This window comes from Rhodnius prolixus, unplaced genomic scaffold (genome assembly GCF_049639745.1).
Source record: "Rhodnius prolixus isolate KJV_2025 unplaced genomic scaffold, Rpr scaffold_13, whole genome shotgun sequence".
Lineage (NCBI taxonomy): Eukaryota > Metazoa > Arthropoda > Insecta > Hemiptera > Reduviidae > Rhodnius > Rhodnius prolixus.
Window position 1 is genome coordinate 13,418,342 of NW_027411583.1, and position 25,157 is coordinate 13,443,498.

At 30.0% G+C, this 25,157-nt stretch overlaps 3 protein-coding genes and 1 long non-coding RNA gene across 5 annotated transcripts; 2 read left to right on the top strand and 2 right to left on the bottom strand.

Annotated features, from left to right (window-relative positions):
- Positions 1–492: 492 nt before the first annotated feature.
- Positions 493–6,199, bottom strand: LOC141448228 (uncharacterized). Its single transcript, XM_074116448.1, has 3 exons — positions 6,056–6,199; positions 4,600–4,737; positions 493–1,287 (listed from the first exon to the last, which is right to left on the bottom strand). Exons 1-3 carry the CDS (start codon positions 6,061–6,063, stop codon positions 768–770), a joined length of 666 nt encoding a protein of 221 aa, XP_073972549.1. The 5' UTR covers positions 6,064–6,199; the 3' UTR covers positions 493–767.
- Prosbeta7 (proteasome subunit beta type-4) lies at positions 6,081–19,833 on the top strand. Of its 2 annotated transcripts, XM_074116447.1 has the most exons (7): positions 6,081–6,220; positions 16,470–16,647; positions 17,870–18,076; positions 18,345–18,491; positions 18,838–19,039; positions 19,535–19,623; positions 19,701–19,833. In XM_074116447.1, exons 2-7 carry the CDS (start codon positions 16,610–16,612, stop codon positions 19,711–19,713), a joined length of 696 nt encoding a protein of 231 aa, XP_073972548.1. In that variant the 5' UTR covers positions 6,081–6,220; positions 16,470–16,609; the 3' UTR covers positions 19,714–19,833. The 2 variants fall into 2 exon arrangements, with proteins under 2 accessions (XP_073972548.1, XP_073972547.1); XM_074116446.1 differs by lacking the exons at positions 6,081–6,220; positions 16,470–16,647 and adding an exon at positions 16,892–17,117.
- A 572-nt stretch (positions 19,834–20,405) lies between these two features.
- LOC141448231 (uncharacterized) lies at positions 20,406–24,208 on the bottom strand. The gene is made up of 4 exons (XR_012454920.1): positions 24,070–24,208; positions 22,465–22,670; positions 21,857–22,092; positions 20,406–20,659 (listed from the first exon to the last, which is right to left on the bottom strand). It is a non-coding gene; the product is annotated as an uncharacterized lncRNA (long non-coding RNA).
- Dhfr (dihydrofolate reductase) lies at positions 22,921–24,763 on the top strand. Its single transcript, XM_074116449.1, has 6 exons — positions 22,921–23,060; positions 23,149–23,299; positions 23,390–23,545; positions 24,104–24,230; positions 24,357–24,466; positions 24,555–24,763. The coding sequence occupies exons 2-6, from the start codon at positions 23,217–23,219 to the stop codon at positions 24,631–24,633; spliced, it is 555 nt and encodes a 184-aa protein (XP_073972550.1). The 5' UTR covers positions 22,921–23,060; positions 23,149–23,216; the 3' UTR covers positions 24,634–24,763.
- Positions 24,764–25,157: the final 394 nt, after the last annotated feature.

Sequence of the window (25,157 nt, forward strand, 5' to 3'; positions counted from 1 at the left end):
TTTCGAGTTTGATGAGAATTCCACAAACGGAAGTGCCAGATTACTGAATGGATTATTTCCTTTTTTAGGATTTCCTTAAAAATAGCTTCAACTACGTATTTACATTAAACTTTCTATTCTCATTGCACTAGTTTTGGCCATTTTCCGGGATAATTATATGAAAAAAGGGACTCTTGGGAGATAGAAAGAGTCCCAATTTTAATAGAAATACGACTCTGCGTGTTTTTTTTCTAATTTTAAAGGGCGATTATATGTCTTGATTAAATTCCATTTTCGAAAATTCTGTTAGTACCGGAAGTACTAAAATGTATTTTTCATGTTTATAAATTTTTTTCCCCCCCGTAAATTTAATCCCAAATTTTCTCTAAACTTCCCCTTTGTATTACAAATTTCTGTTTCTAATAATTTTTTGGGTGGGGGGAAAAACTGGTTTCAGGCATTTTGAGGGCAGTGTTGCCATAAGTGAAAAACTCGAATAATGGTAGTCAGAGAGAATTTTCACAACAGTTTTTTTTTTATTTGAAAAATTTTCTAGCCTCACTCCACTTTTTCACAAAATGTTTTGGCAACAAGTAACTGTAAAACCAAAACTAAAAACATTTCTTAAAAAACTAATATTAACCATGTAAAAAATATATATATATATCGCAGGAATTAACGTGTTCTGATTTTAACAAACGTATTTACAAAATAAAAATTTTTAACAACTCAACACAGAAATAACACAGTTATTGGAACAATTTTTTGCTTATTTCGTACAGAACTACTTATTCAACTTTATCCTCTTGGATCTCTAATTCTTCTTCTTCTTCTTGTAGATTCTCTTCCTGTTTACTGCAAGAATTGCATTGGCTGCAATCCTGGTTATGCTCCTTATATTTGGACTCAGTATTTCCGCCGTTACATTGAACACCATCTTCAGATTCTACAGTTTTTTTAACATTTTTTGTTTTCTTCTCTACTTTGACTTCAGGTTCTTTTTCTTCAACACTACGCTTGGATTTCTTTTTATCTTTACCAACGTTCTTCTCCTCTGCGACCACCGTTTCTTCTTGTTTCTTAGACTTTTGTTTATTTTTCTGATCTTTTTTATTTTTACCACTTTCCACTTTAACTTCCTGCTTTTGTTCAGTTTCCTCTTTTACTTGTGGTTCTTCTTCGTGTTCTGCTGGTTTTTCTTCATGTCCTCTTTTGCCTTTCCTATGTTTCTGTTTTCCATTGTGAGTCCTCTCTCCACCCTCCTTCTTCCCACCTCTCTTTTCTCCTCCTTCCCTCACTCTTCCTTCCCTAAAACGATATAAACAAATTTATTATTCAAAGAACAAACTAGAACAGGGGTCGGCAACTCGCGGCTCGCGAGCCGCATGCGGCTCTTTTATCCAAATTTTGTGGCTCTTCAGCGTGACCAAAATATATTGTATATTTCAATTTTATTGGAACAAATGAAAATTTCATTTTTTAAAGTGAAGATATTTTTTCAAAAAGAATTTTAAATGTGATTGGTTTGAAATTGAATAGAATTATATTAAAATACAGTACGTAATATATAGGACTGCCGCCATTTTCATTCAAATACAGGTTTAGTTATTATTTATTTGTTTATTTACTTTGCAATATGTGAAAATAAATATATAAAACATTTAAATGTTATTATCATAAAATAATAATTAGTGTATGCAAATGATCTACAGAGGTTTTTACACTATCATCCTTGCGGCACTTGGTAAGATTTATTAAAATTATTTAAGGAGAAATGGCTCTCTATTTAAAATAGGTTGCCGACCCCTGAACTAGAAAAAAATAATATTTTGGTATAAACACTCGATCGATTTGTGGTTCTGTGATTGTGGGAGATGTCAGTGAAAATCTGATTTGTGTTCTTACGACTTCAATATCCTGTTAGAACGCCGATTTTCCCTGGAAAAGTAGCATCAAACCCTCAATTTCTCGCTTGCAGTGTTTTGGCCAAGAAGAAACCGCGCAAACTGAAGTTTGGCCTTCTTTTAACAACAGAGTATTGCAATGTAGTAGATAATCGATTTTAAGCTTTCACAGATTCGATTAGAAGTCCCCCCCCATAGTATCACAAAGTTGTTTTTACAAATTGTCTTGAGTCCACGATAATTCAAAAAACGAAAAATTGCAAGAATTTCCAATTTTAATTACGCTTAGAAATTGCAACAATACGTTTAGGATAAAATGAGGCACTCACCTCGATAGTGCTTTTTTTTTTTTAATATTAACCAGTTAACTGTTTCTCGATCTTGTTGGAAAATGTGTCCCCTACGTGCGTCGTACAAATTAAACGATGACGAATATATTCGTCAAACCCAGAGTATGTTTGATATGAAATTGGGTTGCAATGAAATGACTTTTATTATTTTTTTTTCGTTCTTTATTTCATGTAGATTTATTCATGTATTTATATTAACTAAAATTGTAAAATTAACAGCCGATGGTCACTACTGAAAAAGCATGACGAATATACTCGTCAAAACACAAAATTTTACACTGTTTTCATGATGAATATCTTCGTCATAAAAAATTAACTGGTTCAAATACGTATATAATGTGTATCAATAAGAAATGTGCAACCCAGAAGTCCGAATTATAGGTAAATCAGTTTAACGGGAAGTTAACTTACTTGTTTTGCGAATGAGGGATTTACTAATTGAATTATCGTACTCAATAATTCAGATTTTGGACACCTGGAATGCAATTATCTATTTATACATCATTTACTTAACATGTTTACGTAGTAATATCATAAAAGCAAAATTGGATGCGTCTAGGATGCTATCACAGTAAGTAGGTCAATTCTGCCCAAATATTGTAACCCAGCGGTAGGTTTCATCCCCCCATTTATTAACAACGTGATTGTCAATAAATTAACAAATTTCAACAACTTTGTTTATTTAAAGAATAAATAAATTATTGAAATGTTTAAGGTTGGGGGGGGGATATAGATAACTTATCTTTAACCAGTAGTTCCTATTTTAATATTTTAAATACTCGTATTGGAAACAGACTCAACGTACTGTAATTTTTACATTCTAATTGACAGACTTTGTTCAAACATGGACTCTTTCGGTTGGTTATTAACTATGTAAAGGTGTGAGCCAGCTATAAATTATAAACAATTAACGAAATTTGTGGACAGCAAAAAACTTTAAAAAAACGAAAGTATGAAGGAAGTTCATATTTAACAATCAGCCCAACTTTTTTAGAGATTTTCTCAAAAAACGATGTAACCAAAATTCTAAATTTGAGAAAAAAAATGGGTAACCTTTAAAAAGGAAACATGTATAATATTGAAGTCGACTATTTTTTCATATAAACTGATCGTTCAAGAAAATTCATTAAGTGAAATGCAGCAGAAGAATGCCGTGTCAGTGTTCTCTTGCCGGAAATTGTTCGAAAAAGATTTTTTACAAAGTTTTTTTTTTTATTGACGCTAACAAAATATTTCAAAAACTAAAAATTCTAGGTTTTGTATCGAATTATGGAGACCCGACAAGCGAGCGAAATTCCTTATTTTTGAAATGTTATCTAAAAATAGTTGCAACGACTTTTTTTTTTTGTTTTGACTATGCAAACTGGGCGCGGGTTACTGTTATGGTTATAAACGTGGATCAATTAGCAGGAGATACCAAGTTCGAATCCCGAGTGTACCTACTTTTTAAAATTACTTTACCTTAAACTATTAAGAAATCTACAATTTCAACATATTTTTCTTGGTAATGGTCTATCTTTGTGAATAAGGATAATTTATTGGGTCCACTTAAAATGTTCACGCAAAAAAGGGTGGGGGGAACTAAATTTAGGCTTAAAATAAAAAGAAATAATAAGATAAGAGACTGTTTAATTTGATTTATACGGTTTGTTATCAGAATACTTCTTTATTTTAGAGTTATTTGTTAAAACAACAAAATTAAAAAAAATGTTATCATTGCTTTCAGCGTAAGCATTATGTGATGTCGCCAATATTATTGTGTATTTCATATTATTATGCAAAGCAATTTATAAAATAATAGAAATTGTAGTCTGAACTATTTATATGAATTCCTCCTTTGAGGAGGAAAGGAATTTCTAGTGTTCTTGGCAGTATTCCCAGATAAGGCTTGAGTGGAGGAATCATGAATTGCCAGAAGTCGAGTGATCATGATGCAAAAACCTGCCATTCAGATTTCTTAAAGCGGGAAGAAGCTGCTCCTTCCAATCCGTACTTCTTCTTTAATTTCAGGAATGGGACAGTGTCCCGAAGAGGGACTTGTTAACTACAGTTAGCTTACCAAATTAGGAAACTTTGCTAAATAAGGACCTCTCCCTGGGTGGGCTACGAATTTTTCATTTTAAACCTAATTGGTTCAAAATTTGAATGAATAAAGAAAATTTGCTAAGAAATAACTTTTACGATGTTCCTACAAAGAAGTTATTTCTGTCATTTGTAATTTTTTTCACATTTCTATTTTTTTTTTCAAATTAAAGTTTTGTCACAATAACCCCCTCCCAATTTAGTTTTAGAATCTGACTTTAAGGAAAACGGTTTGTTGATTTCTTTTTTTTGGGGGGGGGGTAAAAATAATTTTTAAAAATTACCATTTTCCATCTCTTTCATTTTCATCCTGTCCTCTCCTGTTTTTTCCTTCCCCATGGGATCTTTTTCTGGCTTCTGAGGAATCAATAATCATTGCTACTACGACTAGAAGAATTCCGGCCAGCACCAAACTTCTGTATCTGTAAACAGTTGTAGAATGTTCATCAGTGATTTTGGTTCTGGAAAACCGCTAACACTTATTCTAGCTAAAATAGAAAATGAAATTTTTAGTCTTCTTCTTTGAAAATTTGGCTTGATCTCAATATTATTTCCTCTAACCACTAAGTATCAGGAAGTGAAGTTAGAGGAATAATTCAGTAGACTCACCATTCTTCTCCAAAGACGGAACTTCAACAACTCATTCATTACTTAATTTCACTGGTGATAATACCGTAGTTTCAGTGCACTGGCAAATTCAAGGGAAGTCAACTTCAACCCTCGCTGAGAACTAACGTATGTATTCTGATTGAACCATATTCCAAACAGAAATTACAAATCTATACGTACAAAACAATTACAATTACAAACTTTTAAATGTAATTTAAAGAAATTACAAACTACACGTACGTATTGAGCACTTATTTGAAATCTAAAGAACCGCTTTCTAACTAATTCCAAGGAAATCTACTCAAAATTATGGCGGCTCAATTAACATTGTTATTTGTAAAGAAAATTTATGCAAAATCTAAAGTTTAAAAACTTGAAAATGAAGAGGAAGTTATCTTGGATTACAGGTAGTATTCCCGATCGTGCAGATATTAGATTTTTCCGCTTCTCACTGGAAATATAAATTTTCAATTTTCTCTGAAGACGAAAAAAATAAAGTTTGTGACGTATGGTCAATATAACTCATGAACGGATTAACGGCAGAGTTAAAAATTATGTTATGTCCACTAAATGTTACAAATGGAACGCGACATAAAATTTTGTTCAAAATCTGTCAATCAGGTAAGTACCAACTTAAACCCTTTCATAAATATTGAAAATGTGGTTAGATTCGCAATTCTGAGTAATTCCTTTGATTTTATTTTATTCTAACGCTTTTCTTTAAGGTTTTCCTGTAAATGCAATCATAGTGTAAAACAGTATAATATATTATTAAGCAATGAATATTAATGTATACGATTGTAATTAGCAATTCGAAGAACAAGTATTAATTGTAATCTGAACCGTATTAAGAGAGGGTCGTGTAATTGTTCAAACCAGATGTATTCACATTTATAACTGGAAATGGAAAAATATTTGCTACACTAATCTAACCTTCCAGATCAAAAACTATTATGTTAAAACTTAGAAATGCAAAGAAATGATACGAACAAGCCAATAACAAGTACATAAAACATTACAATTAATTAACCTTTTCATTAAAAGTATGAAAAGAAAGAGAAAAATATCAGCACCGAATCATAATTTTTGTATTCTTTTTAAGGTAGAAAACTAAGATAATTTCATACATACCCACTCATCTTGTTTCTATACAATACTGGCAACCAATGACTTAATACGTAAATCCAAAGCTACTTGAAATCGACTTTGTAACGTACACAGTAATAATAATAAAAGCAGTATTTTGGTTGTATTCTACACTCCTCACGATATTTTATCAAACTGATATAAGAACAGGTAAGACAATAATTTATATGAATTAAAAGTGTTTACTTGGAAAATATTTTTAACCAATAATACTCCTACACGAATTACTTTAAAAGATAGATAACAAGTACAAAATCTGATACTTAAAGTTAATGAATACTCCACAAGTACGTAGCTTGGTTTTTTTATTTTCTATTATAAATTATTTTAATCCAATTCCGTTCTGACGAAATTTACCAGAAAAAAATTCTTATAGTTATGATTAATTGGTTTCTTGCTTTGATTTGCGTCACTGTAGACGTAATTTTTTTTTTTAATTAAGTTTTATCATAAACATTTTTTACACTATAAAATGACGAGTAATAAATTAAACCTGACCGGTAGGACAGTTGCACAAGGGTTGTTGATTGACAAAAATTGCACGAAATAGTGTAACATTAAAAAAACACCTATTTCAATAAAAGATGAAACTCCCAAATTTTCATTATAATATAGGACAAATCCTCCTTTATTTTGACAAAAAAGTTACCGTAAATGGGAAAAACGAAATTTTCAGAAAATTGGTCTACTTCTTGTTGTTGTTACCTTTTTTTGCAAACAAGGAAGCGTTTAAACGCGCGAACCAATTTACATGAATAAGAGTGTCATTAGATTTAGAAATTCATGTAGCTAATAACACAACAATACTCATTAAAGAAAACTTACAGTTTTAAAAGTTAAGCATAAGAGTTGATTAAAAAGCAAAAAGGTACACAGGGCGCTTAATCAACCCCAATACTTAACTTTTTAAACTGTAAGTTTTTGTTAAAGAGATACAGACAAAATATAAACAAAATCTATCGAGCAGTTTTCGAGATATATGAAGTTTAAGATTTCACTGATACAAACGAAACCAAAATTTAAGTCTAAAAATATCTCCTTTCCTACATGACAGATTTTTACTAAATTTTTATACAATTATAGAGATATATAGAGATAAAATCCATATAGAGATAAAATATAAACAAAATTTATCGAGCAGTTTTCGGGATAATTGAAGTTAAAGATTTCACTGTTTCAAACGAAACCAAAATTTAACTCTAAATATCTCGTTTTCTACACGACAGATTTTTACTAAATTTTATACAATTATAGGCAATAGTAGTCTCCATATACAGATAAAATATAAACAAATTCTATCGAGCAGTTTTCGTGGTATTTGAAGTTGAACATTTCACTGATTCAAACGAAACCAAAATTTAACTCTAAATATCTCGTTTTCTACTCGATAGATTATTACTAAATTTTGTACAATTATAGGCAATAGTAGTCTCCATACAAAGATGAAATATAAACAAAATCTATCGAGCAGTTTTCGTGGTTTTGAAGTTAAAGGTTTCACTGTTTCAAACGAAACCAAAATTTAAGTCTTAATATCTCTTTTTCTACTCTATAGATTTTTACTAAATTTTATACAATTATAGGCAGTAGTAGTCTCCATATACAGATAAAATGTAAAGAACATCTATCCAGCAGTTTTCGTGGTATTTGAAGTTAACGATTTCACTGTTTCAAAGGAAATCATAGTTCCACAAAGAATATACAAAATACTATATTTTCTACAATTATAGGCAATAGTAGTCTCCATATACAGATAAAATGTAAACAAAATCTATCGAGCAGTTTTCGTGGTATTTGATGTTAATGATTTCACTGTTTCAAACGAAACCAAAATTTAACTCTAAATATCTGGTTTTCTACTCGACAGATTTTTACTAAATTTTGTACAATTGTAGGCAATAGTAGTCTCCATATACAGATAAAATGTAAATAAAATCTATCGAGCAGTTTTCGTGGTATTTGATGTCAATGATTTCACTGTTTCAAACGAAACCAAAATTTAAGTCTAAATATCTCTTTTTCTACTCTATAGATTTTTACTAAATTTTATACAATTATAGGCAGTAGTAGTCTCCATATACAGATAAAATGTAAACAACATCTATCCAGCAGTTTTCGTGGTATTTGAAGTTAACGATTTCACTGTTTCATAGGAAATCATAGTTCCACAAAGAATATACAAAATACTATATTTTCTACAATTATAGGCAATAGTAGTCTCCATATACAGATAAAATGTAAACAAAATCTATCGAGCAGTTTTCGTGGTATTTGATGTTAATGATTTCACTGTTTCAAACGAAACCAAAATTTAACTCTAAATATCTGGTTTTCTACTCGACAGATTTTTACTAAATTTTGTACAATTGTAGGCAATAGTAGTCTCCATATACAGATAAAATGTAAATAAAATCTATCGAGCAGTTTTCGTGGTATTTGATGTCAATGATTTCACTGTTTCAAACGAAACCAAAATTTAACTCTAAATATCTCGATTTCTACTCGATAGATTTTTACTAAATTATATACAATTATAGGCAAAAGTAGTCTCCATACAAAGATATGATATAAACAAAATCTATCGAGCAGTTTTTGTGGTTTTGAAGTTAAAGGTTTCACTGTTTCAAACGAAACCAAAATTTAAGTCTAAATATCTCTTTTTCTACTCTATAGATTTTTACTAAATTTTATACAATTATAGGCAGTAGTAGTCTCCATATACAGATAAAATGTAAACAAAATCTATCGAGCAGTTTTCAAGGTATTTGAAATTATAGATTTCACTGTTTCAAACGAAACCAAAATTTAAGTCTAAATATCTCTTTTTCTACTCTATAGATTTTTACTAAATTTTATACAATTATAGGCAGTAGTAGTCTCCATATACAGATAAAATGTAAACAACATCTATCCAGCAGTTTTCGTGGTATTTGAAGTTAAAGATTTCACTGTTTCGAACGAAACGAAAATGTAACTCTAGATATCTCGCTTTCTACTCTACAGATTTTTACTAAATTATATACAATTATAGGCAATAGTAGTCTCCATATACAGATAAAATGTAAAGAACATCTATCCAGCAGTTTTCGTGGTATTTGAAGTTAACGATTTCACTGTTTCAAAGGAAATCATAGTTCCACAAAGAATATACAAAATACTATATTTTCTACAATTATAGGCAATAGTAGTCTCCATATACAGATAAAATGTAAACAAAATCTATCGAGCAGTTTTCGTGGTATTTGATGTTAATGATTTCACTGTTTCAAACGAAACCAAAATTTAACTCTAAATATCTGGTTTTCTACTCGACAGATTTTTACTAAATTTTGTACAATTGTAGGCAATAGTAGTCTCCATATACAGATAAAATGTAAATAAAATCTATCGAGCAGTTTTCGTGGTATTTGATGTCAATGATTTCACTGTTTCAAACGAAACCAAAATTTAAGTCTAAATATCTCTTTTTCTACTCTATAGATTTTTACTAAATTTTATACAATTATAGGCAGTAGTAGTCTCCATATACAGATAAAATGTAAACAACATCTATCCAGCAGTTTTCGTGGTATTTGAAGTTAACGATTTCACTGTTTCATAGGAAATCATAGTTCCACAAAGAATATACAAAATACTATATTTTCTACAATTATAGGCAATAGTAGTCTCCATATACAGATAAAATGTAAACAAAATCTATCGAGCAGTTTTCGTGGTATTTGATGTTAATGATTTCACTGTTTCAAACGAAACCAAAATTTAACTCTAAATATCTGGTTTTCTACTCGACAGATTTTTACTAAATTTTGTACAATTGTAGGCAATAGTAGTCTCCATATACAGATAAAATGTAAATAAAATCTATCGAGCAGTTTTCGTGGTATTTGATGTCAATGATTTCACTGTTTCAAACGAAACCAAAATTTAACTCTAAATATCTCGATTTCTAATCGATAGATTTTTACTAAATTATATACAATTATAGGCAAAAGTAGTCTCCATACAAAGATATGATATAAACAAAATCTATCGAACAGTTTTTGTGGTTTTGAAGTTAAAGGTTTCACTGTTTCAAACGAAACCAAAATTTAAGTCTAAATATCTCTTTTTCTACTCTATAGATTTTTACTAAATTTTATACAATTATAGGCAGTAGTAGTCTCCATATACAGATAAAATGTAAACAACATCTATCGAGCAGTTTTCAAGGTATTTGAAATTATAGATTTCACTGTTTCAAACGAAACCAAAATTTAAGTCTAAATATCTCTTTTTCTACTCTATAGATTTTTACTAAATTTTATACAATTATAGGCAGTAGTAGTCTCCATATACAGATAAAATGTAAACAACATCTATCCAGCAGTTTTCGTGGTATTTGAAGTTAAAGATTTCACTGTTTCGAACGAAACGAAAATGTAACTCTAGATATCTCGCTTTCTACTCTACAGATTTTTACTAAATTATATACAATTATAGGCAATAGTAGTCTCCATTCAAAGATAAAATATAAACAAAATCTATCGAGCAGTTTTCGTGGTTTTGAAGTTAAAGGTTTCACTGTTTCAAACGAAACCAAAATTTAAGTCTAAATATCTCTTTTTCTACTCTATAGATTTTTACTAAATTTTATACAATTATAGGCAGTAGTAGTCTCCATATACAGATAAAATGTAAACAACATCTATCGAGCAGTTTTCGTGGTACTTGAAGTTAACGATTTCACTGTTTCAAAGGAAATCATAGTTCCACAAAGAATGTACAAAATACTATATTTTCTACAATTATAGGCAATAGTAGTCTCCATATACAGATAAAATGTAAACAAAATCTATCGAGTAGTCTTCGTGGTTTTGAAGTTAAAGGTTTCACTGTTTCAAACGAAACCAAAATTTAAGTCTATATATCTCTTTTTCTACTCTATAGATTTTTACTAAATTTTATACAATTATAGGCAGTAGTAGTCTTCATATACAGATAAAATGTAAACAACATCTATCCAGCAGTTTTCGTGGTATTTGAAGTTAACGATTTCACTGTTTCAAAGGAAATCATAGTTCCACAAAGAATATACAAAATACTATATTTTCTACAATTGTAGGCAATAGTAGTCTCCATATACAGATAAAATGTAAACAAAATCTATCGAGCAGTTTTCGTGGTATTTGATGTTAATGATTTCACTGTTTCAAACGAAACCAAAATTTAACTCTAAATATCTCGTTTTCTACTCGACAGATTTTTACTAAATTTTCTACAATTATAGGCAATAGTAGTCTCCATATACAGATAAAATGTATACAACATCTATCCAGCAGTTTTCGTGGTATTTGAAGTTAACGATTTCACTGTTTCAAAGGAAATCATAGTTCCACAAAGAATATACAAAATACTATATTTTCTACAATTGTAGGCAATAGTAGTCTCCATATACAGATAAAATGTAAACAAAATCTATCGAGCAGTTTTCGTGGTATTTGATGTTAATGATTTCACTGTTTCAAACGAAACCAAAATTTAACTCTAAATATCTCGTTTTCTACTCTATAGATTTTTACTAAATTTTATACAATTATAGGCAGTAGTAGTCTCCATATACAGATAAAATGTAAACAACATCTATCGAGCAGTTTTCGTGGTACTTGAAGTTAACGATTTCACTGTTTCAAAGGAAATCATAGTTCCACAAAGAATGTACAAAATACTATATTTTCTACAATTATAGGCAATAGTAGTCTCCATATACAGATAAAATGTAAACAAAATCTATCGAGTAGTCTTCGTGGTTTTGAAGTTAAAGGTTTCACTGTTTCAAACGAAACCAAAATTTAAGTCTATATATCTCTTTTTCTACTCTATAGATTTTTACTAAATTTTATACAATTATAGGCAGTAGTAGTCTTCATATACAGATAAAATGTAAACAACATCTATCCAGCAGTTTTCGTGGTATTTGAAGTTAACGATTTCACTGTTTCAAAGGAAATCATAGTTCCACAAAGAATATACAAAATACTATATTTTCTACAATTGTAGGCAATAGTAGTCTCCATATACAGATAAAATGTAAACAAAATCTATCGAGCAGTTTTCGTGGTATTTGATGTTAATGATTTCACTGTTTCAAACGAAACCAAAATTTAACTCTAAATATCTCGTTTTCTACTCGACAGATTTTTACTAAATTTTCTACAATTATAGGCAATAGTAGTCTCCATATACAGATAAAATGTATACAACATCTATCCAGCAGTTTTCGTGGTATTTGAAGTTAACGATTTCACTGTTTCAAAGGAAATCATAGTTCCACAAAGAATATACAAAATACTATATTTTCTACAATTGTAGGCAATAGTAGTCTCCATATACAGATAAAATGTAAACAAAATCTATCGAGCAGTTTTCGTGGTATTTGATGTTAATGATTTCACTGTTTCAAACGAAACCAAAATTTAACTCTAAATATCTCGTTTTCTACTCGACAGATTTTTACTAAATTTTCTACAATTATAGGCAATAGTAGTCTCCATATACAGATAAAATGTATACAACATCTATCCAGCAGTTTTCGTGGTATTTGAAGTTAACGATTTCACTGTTTCAAAGGAAATCATAGTTCCACAAAGAATATACAAAATACTATATTTTCTACAATTGTAGGCAATAGTAGTCTCCATATACAGATAAAATGTAAACAAAATCTATCGAGCAGTTTTCGTGGTATTTGATGTTAATGATTTCACTGTTTCAAACGAAACCAAAATTTAACTCTAAATATCTCGTTTTCTACTCGACAGATTTTTACTAAATTTTCTACAATTATAGGCAATAGTAGTCTCCATATACAGATAAAATGTATACAACATCTATCCAGCAGTTTTCGTGGTATTTGAAGTTAACGATTTCACTGTTTCAAAGGAAATCATAGTTCCACAAAGAATATACAAAATACTATATTTTCTACAATTGTAGGCAATAGTAGTCTCCATATACAGATAAAATGTAAACAAAATCTATCGAGCAGTTTTCGTGGTATTTGATGTTAATGATTTCACTGTTTCAAACGAAACCAAAATTTAACTCTAAATATCTCGTTTTCTACTCGACAGATTTTTACTAAATTTTCTACAATTATAGGCAGTAGTAGTCTCCATATACAGATAAAATGTATACAACATCTATCCAGCAGTTTTCGTGGTATTTGAAGTTAACGATTTCACTGTTTCAAAGGAAATCATAGTTCCACAAAGAATATACAAAATACTATATTTTCTACAATTGTAGGCAATAGTAGTCTCCATATACAGATAAAATGTAAACAAAATCTATCGAGCAGTTTTCGTGGTATTTGATGTCAATGATTTCACTGTTTCAAACGAAACCAAAATTTAAGTCTAAATATCTCTTTTTCTACTCTATAGATTTTTACTAAATTTTATACAATTATAGGCAGTAGTAGTCTCCATATACAGATAAAATGTAAACAACATCTATCCAGCAGTTTTCGTGGTATTTGAAGTTAACGATTTCACTGTTTCATAGGAAATCATAGTTCCACAAAGAATATACAAAATACTATATTTTCTACAATTATAGGCAATAGTAGTCTCCATATACAGATAAAATGTAAACAAAATCTATCGAGCAGTTTTCGTGGTATTTGATGTTAATGATTTCACTGTTTCAAACGAAACCAAAATTTAACTCTAAATATCTGGTTTTCTACTCGACAGATTTTTACTAAATTTTGTACAATTGTAGGCAATAGTAGTCTCCATATACAGATAAAATGTAAATAAAATCTATCGAGCAGTTTTCGTGGTATTTGATGTCAATGATTTCACTGTTTCAAACGAAACCAAAATTTAACTCTAAATATCTCGATTTCTACTCGATAGATTTTTACTAAATTATATACAATTATAGGCAAAAGTAGTCTCCATACAAAGATATGATATAAACAAAATCTATCGAGCAGTTTTTGTGGTTTTGAAGTTAAAGGTTTCACTGTTTCAAACGAAACCAAAATTTAAGTCTAAATATCTCTTTTTCTACTCTATAGATTTTTACTAAATTTTATACAATTATAGGCAGTAGTAGTCTCCATATACAGATAAAATGTAAACAACATCTATCGAGCAGTTTTCAAGGTATTTGAAATTATAGATTTCACTGTTTCAAACGAAACCAAAATTTAAGTCTAAATATCTCTTTTTCTACTCTATAGATTTTTACTAAATTTTATACAATTATAGGCAGTAGTAGTCTCCATATACAGATAAAATGTAAACAACATCTATCCAGCAGTTTTCGTGGTATTTGAAGTTAAAGATTTCACTGTTTCGAACGAAACGAAAATGTAACTCTAGATATCTCGCTTTCTACTCTACAGATTTTTACTAAATTATATACAATTATAGGCAATAGTAGTCTCCATTCAAAGATAAAATATAAACAAAATCTATCGAGCAGTTTTCGTGGTTTTGAAGTTAAAGGTTTCACTGTTTCAAACGAAACCAAAATTTAAGTCTAAATATCTCTTTTTCTACTCTATAGATTTTTACTAAATTTTATACAATTATAGGCAGTAGTAGTCTCCATATACAGATAAAATGTAAACAACATCTATCGAGCAGTTTTCGTGGTACTTGAAGTTAACGATTTCACTGTTTCAAAGGAAATCATAGTTCCACAAAGAATGTACAAAATACTATATTTTCTACAATTATAGGCAATAGTAGTCTCCATATACAGATAAAATGTAAACAAAATCTATCGAGTAGTCTTCGTGGTTTTGAAGTTAAAGGTTTCACTGTTTCAAACGAAACCAAAATTTAAGTCTATATATCTCTTTTTCTACTCTATAGATTTTTACTAAATTTTATACAATTATAGGCAGTAGTAGTCTTCATATACAGATAAAATGTAAACAACATCTATCCAGCAGTTTTCGTGGTATTTGAAGTTAACGATTTCACTGTTTCAAAGGAAATCATAGTTCCACAAAGAATATACAAAATACTATATTTTCTACAATTGTAGGCAATAGTAGTCTCCATATACAGATAAAATGTAAACAAAATCTATCGTGCAGTTTTCGTGGTATTTGATGTTAATGATTTCACTGTTTCAAACGAAACCAAAATTTAACTCTAAATATCTCGTTTTCTACTCGACAGATTTTTACTAAATTTTCTACAATTATAGGCAATAGTAGTCTCCATATACAGATAAAATGTATACAACATCTATCCAGCAGTTTTCGTGGTATTTGAAGTTAACGATTTCACTGTTTCAAAGGAAATCATAGTTCCACAAAGAATATACAAAATACTATATTTTCTACAATTGTAGGCAATAGTAGTCTCCATATACAGATAAAATGTAAACAAAATCTATCGAGCAGTTTTCGTGGTATTTGATGTTAATGATTTCACTGTTTCAAACGAAACCAAAATTTAACTCTAAATATCTCGTTTTCTACTCGACAGATTTTTACTAAATTTTCTACAATTATAGGCAATAGTAGTCTCCATATACAGATAAAATGTATACAACATCTATCCAGCAGTTTTCGTGGTATTTGAAGTTAACGATTTCACTGTTTCAAAGGAAATCATAGTTCCACAAAGAATATACAAAATACTATATTTTCTACAATTGTAGGCAATAGTAGTCTCCATATACAGATAAAATGTAAACAAAATCTATCGAGCAGTTTTCGTGGTATTTGATGTTAATGATTTCACTGTTTCAAACGAAACCAAAATTTAACTCTAAATATCTCGTTTTCTACTCGACAGATTTTTACTAAATTTTCTACAATTATAGGCAATAGTAGTCTCCATATACAGATAAAATGTATACAACATCTATCCAGCAGTTTTCGTGGTATTTGAAGTTAACGATTTCACTGTTTCAAAGGAAATCATAGTTCCACAAAGAATATACAAAAAACAAATTTCTTAAGAAAACGTATCGAATAAAATAGGAAATTATTTATGTACTGAATAGCAAAAGTAAACTGCGATTTCAGAAAAATTTTTACAGGGGAATAAATAAAAAGTAAACTGCGATTACCATACAGCTAACCTTTCTCTGCAATTGGGTAAAGAATTCATTGAAATCTGATAAATAAGAAAAGAGATATAAACGTTTGAAATTTAACTACAGATTTAAAAGAAATATAAATCTAATCGAATTGGATTCCTATTCGTACCTTTTTAGTTGTACTTTGTGTTTGTGTACTCTTAGTGTTAGTTATAGCTTTGGGTTTAAAACTAGATAACAGATTTAAAAGTAATAGAAATCTAAACGTGTTAGAATTCTATTTATCCTTTTTCAGTTTTACTTTAGTTTTCATTTTCCAAGCGATAACTACCCTTTGTGTTTGTTTTAGCTTTTGGCTTGTAAAACTAAATAACAGGCAGATAACAAGTAGAAATCTAGACGATCTGGAACCATATTCGGTATTTTTTCTTACGAATGTCTGCACCAATTTATAGCTGAACGTGCCTGTGTAATGTATGTTTATGTTAAATGGCTAATGATTATGTCCTGCAAAATTACTTATTAAGGTATCTTTTATGATTTTTAATATGTAGTATGTAATAGAATTTTTGAAAATGAAAATAAACTAAATATTTAACACATGAGATAGTTTTTTATTAAAGTTAAATGTCTCTACATTAAACCTCTTTATTTAAGGAATTCTTTTAATAGCATATCCATATAAAAGTTTGATATTTGGGGGGGGGATTTAACCAGCATTAATTATTTAAATGGCAACACTGTTAATGATGACAAGCTATTGGTCTTGACTGGCGAAAATGAAATTATAACCTTCCTAGCTTCGGGAATAAGGTTTAGATAGAGCTATTGCTTGTATGTTTGGTATTGTATGTGAATTGAGTGATTCTAATATCTAATTTCCTACGATGTTACATCAAGAATTTCCCTTTGTAAATTCACCTTATCAAAAACTTTTACATGAAGATAAAAATGAAGTTAAAATTTATAAAGCTCCAGATATATTTAAAAGGACTTTGTGAGTAATTTGATTTTTTATTCTAATGTATAATATCTAATCTATTTATTTGTTTAGGTTTGTTTTGCGTTTGAGCAAGTATGATGGTGTCTGTAACAATGTGAGCTTTCGGTAATTAGTTTGCTGATATGGAATAGCTTTTCAATATATTGTTTAGTTTCACGTAGTAAGAAAGGAGTTTATTTCATTTATTGATATGTACTGCTACTTCAAGTGTTTTTTTAGTTTTGAAGGATTATTTGCTATGATTAGGTGTTTTCTCAAAATGAAAGTTTTTCATTTGTTAGTTTTAGTGTTCTGCTGATCACTGCCTACAATCTGACCGAACAGACTTGTACTGCGTTGTCAGTGTTAAAAGTGAAGGAATACAGTCCCATTTACGCAATACTATTGAATAGGAATATTTAATAGCTGTTAATAGTAATAATTCCTCTCTATCGCCCCCTAATGAAGTGAAAATGCCCCATGAGGGGCGACATTTCTCATATTAAAAACCTCAGAAGTTATATCGCCTGAAAACCCTAGCTGTGAATGGAACACTACAATCTATCCTTATTTTCGATCTAAAGCTTTCCAGTCAGCAATCACCACCTCCACCGTATTCGCCGAAACTGCCGTTTCCGGCAGCTTGCTCGGCACAGCCAACTCGTTGAGCCGTTTTCGGCGGTAATACAAATTTCTGGTTGGTTAGGTGATAATTGGATGAAATTTTTGTAATTGAAATAATTAATTTACTTCCCTTTTTATTTCAGAGCACCTGCCACAACTACCACTTCTGTTCTTGGTATAAAGTTTAATGACGGCGTTGCAATTGCCGGCGATATTGGTGGCTACTATGGCAAATTAGCTAGATACAAACACCTTGAAAGGATATTCAAGGTTAATGATTCTACCGTTATGTCAACTAGTGGAGATTACGCTGATTTTCAACATATTAAGGAAACTGTACAACAGAGAATGTGAGTATATTTTGTTTTATTTATTACGCCTAATTTGTTTATTATTTCTGAATTTACACTTACTTTTGGAGGGTATGGGTAGCAAAGTAGTTTGTAGTGATTTGAGTTGAACGGGATTATTTTATGTAATTTAGCGTAAAACAGATCGCGGCCCTCGACCTTAGAAAAGCTTTAACATGATGACGGGAATGTTCCCAATGTTCCACTTCTCCTAAAAGATGTATAATAAAAGCATAAAGATTTGATCTTATTTTAATGATAATTACAGAATTAGTGAAACAATCTTGGAAGACAATTTTTCGCTGAAAGCGTCCTCACTGTATACCTGGCTGACTCGCCTAATGTATGGTCGAAGATCCAAGTTCGATCCTCTTTGGAACAATGTGGTTGTAGCAGGATATGACGATGGAGAAGGGTAGGTTACCAACAGAAAATGTTTTATAAAAAAAAAATTTCTTAACATACTATCACATTTCCGGAATGGACCCTTAGGTGTCCGAAATTTCTAACCAGTTTTGAAAATTATGTTTCTTAGTCTCACGTCAGCTATTGCAACGCTATAATCAATTAAAAAAGTTATAGTTAATTAATTGATGAATTGAAAATTAATCAATTAAAAACCTTATAGTTTTATATTTTGCTGTTTTCGTCCATTTTTAAGTCATTCGTTTCCCTAATTATAATTTTATCTGCCCCCCCCCCACCAAAAAGGTCTCTAAACAAGAATTAGGACTCATATTTTTGTTTTGTTTATCCTCTAGTTTTCTAGGAGTAGTTGATTTGAGAGGATTGGCCTATGAAGACAATTGTGTGGCCACTGGTCTAGGATCGCACATTGCGTTGCCTGTACTGAGAAGTGCTATCGCCAATGCTAGTGGCACTTTTGATAAGGAGATGGCGCATCTAACATTATCTAAATGCATGGAACTGTTATTCTATCGAGATACATGTTCTTTGCCAAAGGTAAGGATTTTCATTGTCATCCGTTGTTATTCCAGCATCCACTTTTCTTCACTTTTAAACTGCCATGGTAATCAATAATTCTATTATGAGGGATATTATGTGGAGGAAATAGAAGCTGGGGAAGTGTTTTTGTTGATTGTCTCCCAAGTTGTCGTGCAGAAGAAGAAATTCTACAAATATCATCTTTTTTGAGAATACTATTTAGAATTACTGAATATCCAATTCTTCTTTTACGTGTTTGCATTCGACGCCTCAGACATGGGCGTCGTCAATGGAGCAGCTGCCCCCTCTAAAACTCGTAATTAGTTTCTAGACAAATTAATTATAAAAATAAAAGGAAAACAAAGAACTCATGAAAAAAAAAGTTTTCAACTGGGGGCGTAAATAAAAATATGTCGTTACTTTATGTTCAAAGTTTGTAAAGAATGATGTGCTAGTGAAAGTCATAGTTAGTGGAATTTTCCAGCTAACGTTAAATTATATCTCTTGTTATAGTTTCAAATCGCCACCATAACTAAGCAAGGAGTTGAAATCAGCCCAATTATTGAAGTTAAAGGTAATTGGGATGTAGCGGCAATGGTGCAGTAAGTATCAATCTTCTGATAACATGTGTTATCACACGTACATAGTAGTTTTTTAACTGTTACCATATTTGTTTCAGGGGCTTCGAATGAGATGAAGATGAAAAGATTTGATTATTTTAAGTAATTCTATCTTAACATTATTATATTATGTCATAAATAATTTGAAATAGAATATTGTTTTCCACAAATTAAAGTCTTTTTGGTATTTAACTTCTTTTTTTCTAATTTACCCTTTCATTTAAGTATATTTTTTTTAAATTTAAGACCTATTAACATCTGAGCTTGTCGGCGCCAGGAGCTTTTTTTTTTTAGTGCAATACTGTCCTTAGGATAGTAGGTTCTCTCGTTACAGACAATAGTGTCCATTACCGGGACATTGAACTGTAAGAACCTCTCCAAGGAAGAGAAACTCTCAAATTCCATCAGCTGGATTCAAACCGGAGATCTCCACGTGGTAATCAAATACGCTAACCACCGCCATAGCTAATCTACTGTATAAAATTTTGCTTAAAAGTTGCATGTGTTTCATTTTAAAACAAATACAGAACCACCTAACACTCGTATGTTAGTGAATCACTAGACTTATATAACATAAGTGGCGCTCTTGACGGATTTTTCTAAATCTAATTTTTATTTTTTTTAAATAAATTTAATTTTATATTTATTTTTTAGTTTTTAATGTTTTTTATGCACTTTTTTGAATTTTATTAATATACATATATAAATATTCCGAACTAGAATATAAATACTAAGTCTATGTAATAAATAGGTATGCAGAGAAATAGATTTTTTGTTTTTAATTAAAGGTTATTATTTATTCTTCTACTAAGCAATACATTAGCTTTATAAAAATAAAAAATTGTGACATAAACATGCATATTATGTATCTAAACTAAATAATACATTTTGAGTAATTGAGTTATAACAAAAGTTGTTTTTATATTTTCGTGGGATGTTTTATTAACGTCTTTTTCATTTCAACTTCATTTGGTAAACAGCTGTGCAGGTAGTTCTCCCAGTATTGGCTATTTTCAACCTGAAAATCATCATTGTTCAATTAAATAAAGTTTTTTATAAGATTTAATCTTTAAATAAACAGTTTCTATCCCAAGATACAACAAATTAAAACACAACCGTTTCTAATGTTGAACAGAAATTAAAGGAATAAATTAAAAATGGAAAATTAAAGTTAAATTTTTTAAACGGATCAGACTATTAGAATGAACCCGTAGCATTGTAAAACATTGTGACAGTAAATTATTTGAGCTTGAATTACTCCAACGTTGCAATTTTAGTTTTGTACTTAATACATAAATAATGCCATAAATCTAAAACAAATCATTGGTTTATTTGGTTGCAACCAAAATAAACAATTTTCTTTCAATTATGAAAATGAATTAAAATATGTTTAGTTCGACTCAAAATAGTTAATAATTTAACGGCGCATCAACATCTGAGGTTATTGGCTTCCAGAGCTTTTTTCAGTGCACTGCCGGCCTTCGGTAGGAAGAAAGAGAAAATCTAAGGTTCAGCCAGCTGGGGATTCGAGCCCGGGACCTCCGCGTGGGGTTAAATAAACTAACAAATTAGGGCTGAGACGGCTAGCAAACATACTTTGCAAGAAATTTCTCTTATTAAACAACAAATAAAATCCAAGTCCTAGATCGGGGAATCGAACCTAGTACCGCAATCCTCTTTTAATCAATTTAAATGTATGAAGTTGAAATACGAAGTAGCGTTGACATGTACTTTAAATAAATGCTTTTAAGGACTTAAACGTTGTCTTATTAATTCAACAGTTAGCTTATTTGTCTAAAAAATATAATTTAGTTTAAATGTTACCATTTTCCTAAGAAATTTAATATTTAAACAGAATTAATATTCTGAGGAAAAGAGGTTTAATTTAGCCAAATAACAGTTTTATTATAGAATTAAAATTAAAACATTATTTATTCACATTAAAAGAAAAAGATTATAAAAAAAAAGTTGTAATTTATGATGGTTTTGGTTATTTCGACCCGCTGTTGATAGATGATTTTTGGGGAATATCGAGGTGCGGTCATCAATAAAAACAACTTTTTTGCTTTATACTAACGTTTCGGTAATTTTTACTACCTTCTTCAGGGTATTATAAAAAAGTTTGTGAAGTTTAATGTAGAGCTATGTATATCATCATAACTGTTATAGTTTATGTTGTGATATTTAGAACGTATGAAATACTAGATGAGACTACCTGAAAAACACTCCCACATAGGGAGAATGGTAAGTAGCTTTTCTTGACTTTTTTAAACTTCACAATAGACCTTGATGAGAATCATCTAATATTATCGGTGGGCTGCTGGATGGACCCGTAGAGAGATGATCATTGTCAGATGAAAACTAGACTGCAAACTGGTAGTGTTTGAAAGAACTTGATACGGATATTAAGCTCCTGACTGCTGTATCTATCACTGAGCTCATTTCAGCAGGCTATTAAACAACAAAATATAAACATATACAGGAACATATTTTGAAAAATAAAAATTATATTGCCTAATAGATTCTTCATTTTTATAGACACCATTATTGAAGAAGTTTTATCATGCTTGGTCCAATAAAAAAACAAAATTTTTAGAGTACCTAATGTATGAAAAAAATGTGAACTAAATTTGGACCAAAACAATGGAGAAATAATTAGCAACCAAAACAAAATGTAAGAAATTAAAAAAAAGTTAACTTCACTAAAACCCCTCTTTTATTTTGAGGGCTTCGTTTATAGAAAAAGAAAGTATTATTTTTTAAATAATATCTCAAAACATGCTGATTTTGAATGTATCTCTAAGCATTAACATTTGTAGTTACCTGAATGTATGTGAAATGATCGTTGATTTTGCCAATCGTTTTTGGAATACCTTAATGATTAATCAGTTTAAATTATATAATGGATGATGTAATCTACTTTAACCATGCTTCTAATTCATAAATCCTGGAAAGTTTCCTTCTTCGTAGCGTACGGGGCGCGATAATGGTTACATGGATACATCTGTCATTTTGCGAGTTAATAGGACCTGCGCTCCAAGTAAGGTTACATTTTATGTTTTATCACAACTATAACATTCAGGAGATCATAAGAGCAAAATGTCGGATATCTACTATAAAAAAAACATTGAAAGTGTTGTGGATTCTCTGAAAGTTAATTGCAACGTTAACAATCCAAAACTATTTTTTAAAATTATAAACTAAAAATTGATTTCAATCTATTTGTTCAGATCATTATATATGTATGTTTTTTTGCAAAGGCAACATTGTCAGTGCCAGCCCAGCGCCAGTTCTTTGAAATAAAAGATTGTGACTTTTCGCGGTATTTAAAGTGGCCAGATTACGTTTATGCTTAGTGTTTGTGGTGCTTAACGTCAATACATTAAATTGAATAGAGAAGGATAAAATCTGAAAATTGGGTAATTAAAATTCACTACAATTATTATCTACTTCAGATTTGTGAAAATAAATTCGTTATATAATTCAATATGCCCTAATAATCTTCAGGTTTTACAACGTTGCTATTTACTAATTGTGTAGAAGTAGAATAAAGAACTTGATTTTCTAAATAAATAATGCCACCCAAATTTAATGTAATAGTAGCTGCTTGTGAAAATAATGGAATCGGAATAAAAGGAGATCTACCATGGCGACTTAAGTATTTACTCAATTCCAAATTATTTTAATTGGCTTTTTAACATTAAATTCAACAATTTTTAAATCTATTTTTTGTTTATTTTGATTAAAGAAACGAAATGGCGTACTTTACGAAAATGACTTCCCAAACAACGAACCCAGAAAAAAAGAATGCTGTGATTATGGGCCGGAAAACGTGGGAATCAATTCCACCTAAGTTTAAGCCACTAAAAGGAAGGCTCAATGTTGTACTTTCAAAGACACTGAAGTAAGTATGTGAATATTTTTTTCGATTTAAATTGGTTTGTGGTTTCAAGAATTTGAAATGACGACTATACCTCAGAATCACGTCAGAAACAAACATAATTTTCTTTTAAGTTAACAGATATATTGGGTAAAATTATGGGAATCCATCGTCGTAGCCCTTTCTGCAATGAAACTGAAATGTGAATGTGACTGATTTTGTTCAGAACATTTGTGCCTAGAACAAAAAATAAAAACCTCTTCCACTCAAATGTTTTTATTTTTGAATATGGGAAATGTTTTCGTACAAGTTTTGTTTGTGGTTAATATATACATATGATATGTCGGCGTGGGTGTGGCGTAAATGTGGAATGTGCATGCAGGTTTCTAAACGCAACCTCATCAGATGTTTTTGTAGCAGTTTATGTGAAATCAGGCGAACTTTTTTTCATTAGACTTTTAGAAATAATTCTTAAAATTGATATCTTAGTTGAAGAGAAAATAGAAGCAAATATTCTAAAAAAAAAAAAGGTATAAAAATAAGCTTACCTGTTTTAAAGGGATTTTTTTGTTTTCTATTCAGGGAAACCAACTACGAGGACGCGGTGATTTTTGATAATTTAAGTAATGCTATGAGCCAACTTATACATCCGCCTTATTCGAACAATATTGAAAATTTTTGGGTTATTGGTGGTGCTTCAGTTTATAAAGTAAGTCAATGCTTACAAAATTTTATTGATTTAAATAAAAATTAGCAAAAGAAAAAGCTGCCAATTTTGGCTGGAAGAAAACATTTTTTAACCTTCTTTCGTATTTTTATAATTTCTCCTTTCTAGGAAGCAGTGCTTTCTGATATGTGCCATAGAATCTATTTAACACAAATAAATAAATGCTTTGATTGTGACACCTTCTTCCCAGATATCCCGTCAACATTTTTACAAGTCAGGTAAGTAGTTGCAAATGGAGCAAAGAATTAATTATTTATTGCAGACATTTGTAGAAGAATTCTAAATTCACATGCTCTTTGTTTCTAGTGACAAAGAAGTACCTGATGATGTTCAAGAAGAGAAAGATTTAACTTATCAGTTTAAAGTTTTTGAAAAAAGTTCTTAAAAATATTCATTTTTTTTTTAAAGAAAAGGTCAAATACGTTTATATCACAAAGTGACAAAACATGTTATTAAGTATTTACTCAAAGTAAAAACTTAAAAATAATAATAAAATGAATTATTTTAACAAATAACCTTTTGTGCGTATATTTTAAATTCATATTACCTACCTTTTTTTTTTAATATGAAAGCATCAAATATTACCTGGAAAACAATATAGTAATGTCTTATGTCCTGGAAAAAAAAAATCTGTCACGAAAAAGTCGTACGAAGTTCAATTTGAATATCTGGGCAGTTTTAATTTTGGGTATTTTAAGGTGAGGGAAATAGTTGAATTTTTGACAAGTGCCCCTCCATTAAAAAAAAAAAAATTCATCTCCATTATGTAGTTATATTAATACAGTTAAGGTAAATATTGCGATTAAATAACAAGCTTTATAGTAATTATATATTACGGCAACCTCTGCATGCAATATGCATTAACGTTTCTTGATATTTTACTAAGTTTCAATTAAGGGTTGTTTTCAA